Consider the following 12,017-nt stretch of genomic DNA (forward strand, 5'->3'; position numbering starts at 1 on the left):
ATAAAGTAGCTGATGTTAAGCTATTCTTTCTGTCAGTGCTTAGGTGGCAGGACCAGTGGAGCAGTGAGATTGTTCCTTTTGCTGCCATTAAAACTGTGTCATTAGCAAACAGACGAATTCTTTCCTCAGACTGTGGGCAGGGAAGGGGTGATCGTGCATCCACTATCAAATGATTAAGGTACAAGAAAGAAAAAGGGGCCCAAAGTGCACATCCCTTTCATCTGGCCTGAGAGTTTCTAAGATCTCACAGGACTATTTTTTCTCATTATGACTGTGGGAATGGTATTGAGGTGAAAGCTCTATAAATATCGAGAGCTGGAACATTCTAGTGAACTTATTTGACTTAACCTTAAAGTGGTAAGTGACTGCAAAAATGTTTCAATATTCCATATAGATTTCTGTACACATGATAAAAAATATATCCGTGATCAATAATGAAATAGCCACCATTAAGCCCATCTGTTTCTGGTGTAGTATATTGATTTGAAAGACCAGTGCCAATATTCTATACTAATAACAGGGAAGAATTGGGCACATGTTTTGATAGACTTACAAAGAATGGGATGGTGCCATTGTTGATCACTTGTGTTGTTGGTATACATATCTGAATGTGGCCTTAGCCTTGAAGGAGCTCACATGCTAATAAGGAGAGACAGATGAACAAGTAGTGTCTTGTATCAGGATGAGCATGACAAGAAATGGGGACCAGGACTGTTGGGGATGGGGTGGGGTAGTATGGTTGGCTGTTTAAATAAGGTGGTCAGCTGAAGCTGCTTCGAACTGTATTTGAGACCCCTTCATTCCCTCAAACACTCAGTCTTTTCAGAGAGGTTTAGGAAGAGCTGAAAACAAATTTATTAAACGAGAAACCTTGGTGTTTGTCTAAAATTAAATGAGTAGCCTTAGTGTGGCAGCTTCATTTTACTCCTGGAGAGTAAAAGTACAGGGCTTGTAAACTGTTTTTGTTGCTGCTCAATGCCCTTTTTTTAGTATTTGTTTTTGAGGGCTAGGGTTTCTAAAAGCCACACTGATAGGCACCGGGTTATTGTATTAACTTTCTTTCCCTTTTAATTTGCTGTTTTATCTGCTCTTATTTGTTTTATTTTAAAGCAGATAGAAATTCTGTTAGATTGCACTAAACCTCATAAGGTTCAGCAGTTTTCAGTTGGCTCGCTTGGCTGTAGGACAGTGATTCCCAAACTGCACATTAGGGACTCCTTCAAGAATTCTAAAGCCCAGGTCGTACCCTACGCTGATGACATTGAAATCTGTGGTGGTGGGACACTAGCTTCGGTAATTTGACATTCTCCAGGTGATTCCAACGTACAGATAATTTTGGAGCCGTAGATTTAGGGTATAGCCTATCTGTGCTGTGCAACAGAGTAAAACTAATTGTCCTCGACTCCATTTAACACCAGCTCTAAGGAGTTAGAAACCACTTATTTGCATATGACAGACATCACAGGGTGGTTGATACTCACGTTTATGTAGAAATGTTGTAGTTTGAAGTTGCTTTGTTGCCATCCTCTGTTGTGGATTTTGGATAGAGCTGACGAGTATTTGGCTCTTACTCTGGAATTATAGCCTGATGATTTGGTCAATAGGAGCATTGTTAAATGGTTAAATCAGATGCTGTGCAGGTTTGGGCTGACTTGAACTCTTTAGGGCTCCCCGTTGGTGCTCTAATTCCTGCATTCTTACTGTGGTTTCTTATCTGGCATCGCTGGGATTTCATGGGTTGAAATTGGGGCCCAAATTGACTTCTTGACAAGTGGTGGCTAGGTCCATTGTGGTATAGTGCAAACAAAATGGATTTAGAAGCTAGACGTTCTTAATTCCAACCCTGACTCAACATCTCACCAAGTTCTGTGAGCTTAGACAAATCACTTTCTCTCCCTGTTTTGTAGTATTCTCTTTTGTAGAGTCGATATACACATACCCTATCTAGATTATAGAATGGCTGTGAGAATAAAAATGAAGATTTGTAAGGGTATAGTGCTTTGTAAAATGTAAGGCAATATACAAATGTAAAAAAGTGTAAGTAGCATCATTACTACCACACAGTGCCAGGTAAGAGAAAAAGCAGTCATCTGGGACTTGTTTATACTGAGCAGCCTTTCTCTCCTGGAGCTACCATCACTAATGCATACATGTTGTTTTAATCAGATTACCTGTGTGTGCACGCACATTTATATACTTTAGTGTGTAGGACGAATAAACTCAGGCAAGAATAATAAGTAAGTCCTTTGCCAACCTCCTCCGTCATATTCTGGGCTTCAACCTCACATATGGACTCGCTTGAACAGGTTTCTGATTGGTCAATCTGGGGCCAGATGGGGACCCTATATATGTATAAATTGGTTGCAGGTGATGACGCACGTTGTTGATGGGAGCGCTCTATGTCAACTTGACTATGATCTGAGAAGGCGGATCGGTAGCTTTTGCTTGGCTTGACGAGATAGGAGGAGCTTGTTGGAGTCTGGCTTCTCTTCGATTCATCCCAGTACTAGTGACTTGTTCCTAGCCCTGAAAATGCAAAAAGCCATATTCCTCTCACATTCCTTTGTGGGATTTTAAGAGTTGATATTAGTAAAGAGCTGTGTAAGTGCTGAGCACTTCTAATGGATTTGGGGGTCTTGGAGGGTGGGCAAAATTGTCTTGATTTAAGTGTGAGCCTGCATTGACTTTCAGAGACCGTTTAGCCAACTCTGTAACTGTTTCTTGCCCCAGAATAACAAATAAGATGGCAAGAAGTGACTTTGGGACACTTGTCAAATGAGGATATCTTTCCTTAGTGGTCTCTTCTCTTGTATTTTGGAATAGAAACCTAGGGTTTAATGCTGTCTTTATGGAGCACTGATGGGAATTGAGAATTGGAGGGACCATAAGATTAGGAACAGTGAAGGATTTTTGTGTGTGTGATCTTTTCCATAAGCAATTAAAATTCTTAACTGTCTCTTAAGGTGTTAGGTATAGTTTAATTTCATCAGGAAGTAATTGTGAACTGATCCGTTATAAGTCCATTTCGAACAAATAAGGCTTTAATTTGGCATTATGTATTAGAAGCCCTAAATATGTGCATTATTTTGGACTTGGAATTCTACTTCTAGAATGTTAAGGAAAGAGTTAAGAATTTTAATTATGTGATAATTATCCTTGTATACATTTTTTTTTTTATCACAGGAAGATATGTGAAAATAAAAGAATAGCAATTACTTAGTATGGGGAAATGGTTTAAGTCATTTGTGGAGTATTCAGTTTATGGGTATGAACGCTAAAAATATGTTGGGTAATGGACAGATGTTTCCAGTATGTGGCCAAATGGAAAAAGCATATTTAAAACTAATAATACTTTTTAAAAACTTTGTGTGGAAAAACAGTTGGAAGGAATCAGGTTAAAATATATTTTACCTGATTAGTGAGAATGTGGACCATCTTTTTCCTTTGTGATTTTGTGGTTTTCAAGTTTTCTTGATCACGTATTTTTACAATTTGGAAGAAAAACAAAGGTTAAGAAACATACATTTTGGGCCTTTTTCTTTTTTAAACCTGTGAGATTAGGGTGGGATCCCAGTCCTAATAGCCTTTGAAGGTCTCTTGCAATAGAAAATACAGCATTTCATTTTTCAGATACTGTCCTTCTGTGAGACTTGGACTGATGGAATATCTTACAAGACCTGCCACCCCTACTTTACAGGAGGATAAAAACAAAGATTTTTGCTTAAGTTATGGGAATTATTTGTGGTGGAATGTCCCGATGTTGAGGAAAAAAACAAAACCTAGAAGAGGTGGGAGGCCCAAAGAAGACTTAAGAATAGCTTAGTCAAACGGTACGCTTTTAGAACAAGCCCGTGTCTCACAGCAATGGTGGGTTGAGCTCTGTGGTGAAACCTGCAGTCACATTGGATCTTTCATGGGTTTTGTTTTCCACGATAGATTTGAAGATACTTTAAAGAAGAAATTCACAAGTGAAAGGACGGGCTTTTCTTTGACAGCGCTTTATCTTGCAGGCCCCCCTCCGTTTATTCACTTATCAATAACTTCATCTCATTTGCTTTATCCTGTAAATTCCATTAGCTCCCCGGCAGTCTATTGCATTAAGCCTTTTCTACCTAATATCGCCTCATTTACATTGACACTTGCTTGACCTCAGCCCTTCTCCTCTCTTTGCTAATGCACCAACAAGCACTGATACCTCTCTGGAGCATTATCATTTGGTTGTTAGCACAACTAATAACAGCCCTTCATTTGAACTGATGAAGGTTTATTAAATAAAAACATGTAATAACCCTGGCAGTAATGAAAGGGAATGGCAGTAGACAGCATCCTGTTTTTAATGGTGAGAGCCTGCTGAGTCTGCATTATAGGTATTGGGTTTCCAGAGGGAGCAGGGGCACCTGAATGGGGCTGATCAATATTCTGTTAGCAGACTGACTTTAAGAATGGGCATTTTTGATTGCCTGATTTGATCACTGTGGATTGGCTGCAGGCTGAGGAGTTAGGGTGGAAAAAAGTGTTCTTGCTCCAGGCTCTTGGCCTTGCCCTGTGCTGCAGCTTTCTTGGGAAGTCTGTCCTAAGTTCCAAGCTGTCAGTAGCCTGGAGGCCTGCAGTCAATGGCAAAACAGAACCATAGGGAGCCAAATCTCCAGGAAAGCTGGGATCAGGGATTCTGTTTTTCTTATAGATCCCCTAAGACTCCTCTAAACCTCCACTATAGCCCTGGGCCTTGAACGGATTCCCTCATTCTGCTTTGTATGCCCCACACTCTGCCTCCCAACGTTCCTCTCCTCCCCTTTCCCCCAACCTTTTTGTATGAAGAGGAGTCTAAGCCATCCTCTGCATATGTCCCCTGTGGTGGCCGGTGTCCTGTTACAAACACAGGTCGAGTGGGGGTTGCTTTCAGTTTATATTTAACAGGATTTTGTTCAACAAAATCCTTTGGGGTCGCATGTTTGTGGTTTTATGTCGTGTGTGTGTGTGCGCACACACGTTAAATTTTTCCTAGATTCTGTGATGTGACTAAATACATAGGGTTCTATTATAAAGGCCACAGTGCCCTACAAACAGCACTGTGATGTCCTAGATGCATCAAAGCTTTTAGATCTCCTAAAACTAATAGAAAAAACCCTATGAAACAGCCAATATTGGGTCATTTTTGACTTGTAAAAACAGTTTCCTATGGTTCAAATTTCAAACTAATACATGAAAGATACCGTGTTTTTGTTTTGGCGAGGGTTTAAAGCTGCGTTTAGTTATTGTTGGTTTTTTTTTGGTTTTTGGTTTTTTAAAAAATTCCTGTCTGATAGCCAAATTTCTGCTTGGGCAATGGGGTGTAGCAAAATGGAAATGTTTGGTAAGTGATTGATCTGGGATTTTGGGTGATAAACATCTTCAGTGCTTGTGTAAAGGTGGGTATGGCTCATTCTGCAATCAGAAGGAGACTTCGTGTGTCCGTCTAGGACTCCCTGAGCCTGAATGTGGAGACTTTTGGGTGGAGGGCTGTCTTGAGGAACAGGGCCTGGAGCCACCAGAGTTTGTCTTCTAGCAGTTCGGGGCCCGGGTGGCAGCTGCCTACTGGCCTGGGCACTAAGTCAGTGGCAGATTCCAACGCCCACTTCTTTTGTTCATAGCCAAAGGTTTCTGGTACTCTTAGTTGAGACAGTTGCAAAAATTTACTTGCTTACCTAAGTATAGGGAGGGAGAAGGAATCCGTTCTCTGGAATAGCCTAATTTCGTATCTTTTTACTGTTACTGCATCAGTAAGTTGAGCCAAGGCAACATTTTCAGAATGGTTGTGTTGTCTCCCTAGAAAAACAGTTCCTTAAGGGAGACATACAGATCTACTGAAAAGTGATAAAACATTTTGGAACCATGTAATTATTGGAGTCCTGAGGGAAATACTTATTTTGGACTCAACAGTGGCAACACATTTGCTTTCTTTAGGGGAACATGATTGCCAAAATAAGCATTTTCCTTAGCTAGCAGATGGTTTAGTTAGAAATGGTTACTAATGTCAGTTACCATTGTGTCTCTCCCCTCCCCCAACTAAAATAATAATAATGATAATAATAAAAGATCAGTAGTTTCTTTTCTAGTATCTCTTCAATGAAACAGCTGTCGAGAATGGCCAACTTTGGTGTTCCTCCAAAACATTTCTATTAGTTCATGTTAAAGCACAAAACTAGATCTTTTTACCTAAACAACTTGAGTGAGATTAGCAGAAGGCAAACACCTAACTATGAAACAATAATTTCGTACTTTAAACTAGAATGAAATTGAAAAACAGACATTTGGGAAAGAAAATTTAAGGGTACTGTAGTTCGTAATCACAAAGATGGCCTTTGTTGTCAACTTAGCTCTCAGCTCAAGGTAAGCTTTTTTGAAATACCATGTAATTCCTGATTATGTGCATTTTAACCGTACCTTTCACATACTTAGTTATGGAAACATTTTTAGGGATTTCCGTTTTCTTCAGTGGATAGGTTTCTAGTAGCAAAACATGCTGTCCTGTTCAGTATCATGTATTAAAACATTTTGTAAATGCTAGCTTATTTTTATAATCCTAAAGGACATGTTTTTCAAGTCTAGAACGGAGTTCTGTTATCTAAGCAGTTTCCAGCTGTGGTGAGTAGAATACTAATGTTCGATTAGGTGGTAATAGGAGTTATATGAAAACATTCCCTGCTTGTAGTATCTCCCCCAACCCCATCATTTTATTTTTGAAAATATGTCTACGAAAACTTCCAAATCATTTAATTGGCTCATTATGTATTAATCTACCTTTAAGAGATGGTGTGTCCTATCTGAGAATTCTAGGTCATACTAGAGATCATTCGGGGTGTGAGTGTATGTTATTCCATCTGTGATGGAGGTATAGACAGCATTTACCAGTGAACTGCTCTATTGTATGTTATCTATTTGATTTTTTATCTGGTATGTCTTGTTCTGTAATAATATGTATTTGATGTTACATGTCACACTTAAAAACCCAGTTTTAATAATTTCTTAGAGCAACTCACCTGTGAGACCATTTTAGACCATTTTTTTGCGTCTAATCCAACTGCATCTCTTGAATTCTCATTAATGTTTCATCAGTGGTATTTAAAAAGTGCTCTGTAGACATTAAATTTAGGAAACAGTGAAATGAGTCATAAAATGACCACATTAAAAAAACACAACTCTTCAGTTGTATTTTTGCCAGTAGTTATGTGGATCTAAATGTAGGTGGATATTTAATGATTTTTTTTTAAGACTAAGTAATCTCTATGCCGCATGTGGGGCTTGAACTTAGAAACCCGAGATCCAGTTGCATGCTCCACTGACTAAGCTGGCCAGGAGCCCCATTTTAAACATTTTGATGTGTACAGTGGAGTGGCATTAAGAACATTTACATTGTGCAACCATCACTACCATCCATCTCTGAACTTTCTCATCTTCCCAAACTGCAACTGTGTACTCGTTAAATATTATAACTCCCCTTTTCCTCCCTCCCCACAGCTTCCAGAAACCACTATTCTACTTTCTGTCTCTATGAATTTGCCTACTCTAGGTACATGATATAAGTGGAATCATACAGTATTTGTCCTTTTGTGTCTGGCTTATTTCACTTAGCTGAATGTTTTCAAGTTCTACCCATGTTATAGCGTGTTGGTACCACTTAAAAAAATTTTTTTTTTATTTAAATTCAATTTAGTTAACAAAGTGTATTATTAGTTTCAGAGGTAGAATTTAGTGACTCATCAGTTGCATAAAACACCCAGCGCTCGTCACATCAAGTGTCCTCCCCAGGGTCCGTCACCCAGTTACCCCATCCCCCGACCCACTTCCCCTCCGGTGACCTTAGTTTGTTCCCTATAGTGAAGAGTCTCTTCTGGTTTGCCTCCCTCTCTGTTTTTATCTTATTTTATTTTTCCTTCCCTTCTCCTGTCTTCGTCTGTTTTGTTTCTTAAATTCCACATACGAGTGAAATCATATGGTATTTGTCTTTCTCTGACTGACTTATTTCGCTTAGCATAATACTCTGTTGTTTCATCCACGTCGTTGCAAATGGCAAGATTTCATTCTTTTGATGGCTGAGTAGTACTCCTTTGTATATATGCATCACATCTTCTTTATCCATTCATCTGTTGGTGGACATCTGGGCTCTTTTCCATGTTTTGGCAGTTGTGGACATTGCTGCTGTAAATATTGGGGTGCACGTGCCCCTTTGAATCACTATTTTTGTATCCTTTGGATAAATACCTAGCAGTAGCAATTGCTAGGTCTTAGGGTAGTTCTATTTTTAACATTTTGAGGAACCTCCAAACTGTTTTCCAGAGTGCACCAATTTGCATTCCCACCAACAGTGTAAGAGGGTTCCCCTTTCTCTGCATCCTCACCAACATCTGTCGTTTCCTGACTTGTTAATTTTAGCTATTCTGACTGGTGTGAGGTGGCATCTCATTGTGGTTTTGATTTATATTTCCCTGATGATGAGTGATGTTGAGCATCTTCTCATGTGTCTGTTAGCCATTTGTATGTCGTCTTCTGACAACTATTTTCTTAAAATCAGTTTTAGTACCACTTAGTAAGATTAGAGTAGGGGAGGACAATGACCTTGCCTAGCTTTCATAATTACAGCTTTTAATAAGTGAAGTCCAGAAAATTAGAGCACTGTATTTTCATATAAAAAGAAGACTATGCTGTATTCTCTGTGGTAAATTCTTCAAGTCTTTGAAATTCTAAGACTAATCTTGATTATATATATTAATTGTACTTCTATTTTGGGTCCAGAAAACATATTCAGAAAGTTTGTCATCTAAATGGTTATAATGGTTCTATGAACAAACAACACTTTACTGGAAATGTAGCATTAGCAATGTTAGTAACACCTTGTGAGGTTTCTTTATCCACAGAATAATGTGGATAAAATCCAGAGATTTTATCAAAATCCACAGATTCTGTTAAAAATCTAATTTCAGTGAGCACTCAGTATGTGCCAGGCACTGTGGTAAGTGCTTTACCTATATACATATATATGTATAAAATTAAGTGGCTTTGAAAGTTAATATTATCCTATAATTTTATATTTGGAATGTGAACTGTTTGGGTTAAAAATCTTCATGCAAATTCCTACAAACAAATTGAGTGTGGATGTGCAGTGGGTGGTTTTTAAGCTTAAATATCTCAGCTGGATTTAATTACCTTAAGGGATAAGGCTACATGATGGGCCAGTGGCTTACCAAATTATTTTTCATTTTCTGGATCTCTATGTCACTAAAGGTTAATGCATCCTGTTTTCTCTGTTAGAGACCCAAGTTAAAATCCATTTTAGAGCATAAGTGTAAACGAATTTGTTGTTGTTTTTCCTCCTTGGGGACACAGTGGTCATTTTGTGCGGCTGCTTTTCCATTTGGAATCGTTGGCAGCTCGCATGAGGCCCAGGGGCTCTTGTCCCAGGGGCAGTTGCAAGTCAGCATGAAAATGAACCGGCAGGCTGCAGGGGGCAGAGCTGGCCCAGGGCTTGTCACTTTTTCATGCCTTGATTCTTTGTTGGTTAACTTAAAGAAACTTACTTGCTACTGACATTTGATCATAGCACATCACAAAACAAGTGATGTGTTTGTGGGTAAGCCATTGCATTTTCCTCCCCATCTCAGGCCAGTTTGTATTTGGCAGCTGCAGGCTTTCTGTATTCACTGTCCACGTGCTCCCAAATGACCTTGTATACTGGTGTGGGTCTGTGGTCAACCCTCTGGATGGTTGGTATGTTTCGTGGCTTTTCCTGTCTATTGCTTTTATATACATGCCGTACTTTTTAGGAGCATGTTTATAGCCCTAATTACATTTATTGTTTTTACCCTGAAGTATTATTCGTTATTGCCTTTATCTGTACCTTTTAGGAATATTTACAAGTATAACCTAAGTAGGGAATGGTCATAGCACAGGAATCCCTTTGGGGAGCTTGGTAGGGCTCTTTTCCCTGAGTCAGCTGGTAGTCCTCTTTTCTATTTATAACAACTACTACTACCAGGACTATTATTGTTACATTCTTTGTGTTTCTCTCTTGCTTTTATTTTTCTCCTAAGGAATAGTACCTAGAGTATACTCTTCTCATTGTTATTTTCTTTAAAAAAATATATAGATCTTGGGGTGCCTGGGTGACTCAGTCAGTTAGGCGTTCCATCTCTTGATCTCAGCTCAGGTATTGATCTTGGGAATGTGAGTTCAAGCCCGATGTTGGGTTCCACACTGGGTGTGGAGCCTACTTTAAAAAAAAAAATCTTTACAGAAAGACAAATATAATCTTTATATACATGGATAAATGGGATCATGTAATACATAATTTTTTTTTTCCTTTTTGGTTATTGCTTTGGTTTCAAAGTGAGTTGTCCCAGGCTCCCTGAATTCTTCATCTTCATTTGTTGCAGGCATTCCTACACCATTTTTATTCATCCAATCTTTTTTTGTCTTAAAAATCTCCCGAATTGCACTTTACACCAGGAGTATTTCCCTCTCCATAGTTTATCTCCTGTTCACCATTCATATCCCATTTCTTCTGTTGAACGGGATCAGGCCAAGGAGTGGTGAGGGCTTCTCTTTTCTCCTTACAGCATTTATGTAAAACATGCATTTCCCTCTGTGTATGTGTATATAAGAAAGAGCGAGAGAGTTACATATCTAACTATATGTAGACATGCAGGTAGACTTAGGCTAACCAAGCTCTGACTCATGGTCACCATGAGAATTATTTAAAAATTTATGTAGTGTGCTTTTATTTAGTCTTAGTCTTAAGCTAAATTTGATTGAAAGCTGATTTAAATCATTAGTATGTGGACTTCTTGTGAGAATATGAATGATACAGTTTAATTGGGTAGGTCATTTAACTTGTATCTGTTAATAAGCAGTGTATGGGGGAATAAATAATATGTACAGCTTTGTGGTGCTTTAGGTGCCTTCATGTTTATCAAGATTGTTTTCTTCAGCATTATTTCTCTTTAGATGTTAGACCCTTCAAAGGCAGAACTAGGCCTATCCACAGTATACTCTTCAAAGTCTGATGTATGTTGATAAGGTTCTCATAAACTCTCTTTTGACCATATCTTTTAAAAATAAGGTCATAGGTTTTTACAAAATAAAGTCTCCTAGTCTCATAAAAGAAGTTCTCAAATAAAACTAGTCTCCTATTTCTAATATTGCTCGGTTTTGTAGTTGTCCTACTTAATCATTTTTTTTTTTTCTCCTTTTTAGGTGTCAGCAGTCGAGTCCTTGGAGGGCCCCCTGCTCCAGGTGGAAGGACTGAGTGACCTTAGGTTGGAGCTTCACAGTAAGAAGATGAACCTCCACTTGGTTCTCATAGATGAACTGCATCGGCACCTCTACATCAAATCCACAAGCCGAGTTGTGCAGCGTAACAAGGAGAAAGGGAGAGTGAGGTTAGTTAAAGAGGCTCTTGGCTACAGTGTCTTGTGGCAGTGGAGAATTTTAAGGAATATTATTTGTTTCCCGAAATACTGTTGTCATTTATTTACTTCTTGCTTTTTTTTACTTTTTAACATACTGTCCCTGAAACTGTAAGACGGTTTTGTAATAGCAAATACTCCATGTTCTGAAAGGCTGACATCCAAAGTTTCTTCATTCCTTTGTTGCACATTTATTATGATCCTTTTATGTGAAGATAAGAAACATCTACTGTGGGCCTTTATACTGGATCAGAGATACTCTGGCAAACCTCAGAAGGAAGAGAAAAAGATCCTTAAGTTGTATAGTACCGTCAGCATAATGAAGAAATATGAGTGTCTGAACTGAAGGTAAAAAGATGCTTTGTTCCTTAGGGTTGTGTTCAGCTTTAGACAATGTTCTTTCTGGAATAGTTCAGGAGAGCTTCAGAGAAAACGCTTTTATCCCTGGGCTGATCGTAGCATAGGCCTATACTTAAGGGCCTGGGTGTGGACTCAAGCAATTCATTAGGTTAGTCTAGACCTGGTAGGGAGTAAGACTAGATCTTAAGACTGTTAAGACAGTAGAATACTGACATT

General features: G+C 38.8%; 1 protein-coding gene across 3 annotated transcripts in view; it reads left to right on the top strand.

Moving 5' to 3' along the window:
• The window catches only part of EXOC4 (exocyst complex component 4), a 728,355-nt gene that overhangs the window by 39,157 nt on the left and 677,181 nt on the right, over positions 1 to 12,017 (top strand). For all 3 annotated transcript variants that reach the window (XM_025854871.2, XM_025854873.2, XM_025854872.2), the window contains exon 4: positions 11,230 to 11,414. In XM_025854871.2, the coding sequence (XP_025710656.1) occupies positions 11,230 to 11,414 (185 nt within the window). The remainder of the gene's footprint in view (positions 1 to 11,229; positions 11,415 to 12,017) is intronic.

Source organism: Callorhinus ursinus, unplaced genomic scaffold (assembly GCF_003265705.2).
Source record: "Callorhinus ursinus isolate GAN/ISIS: 27379988/994484 unplaced genomic scaffold, GSC_fseal_2.0 scaffold12, whole genome shotgun sequence".
Classification (NCBI taxonomy): Eukaryota; Metazoa; Chordata; class Mammalia; order Carnivora; family Otariidae; genus Callorhinus; species Callorhinus ursinus.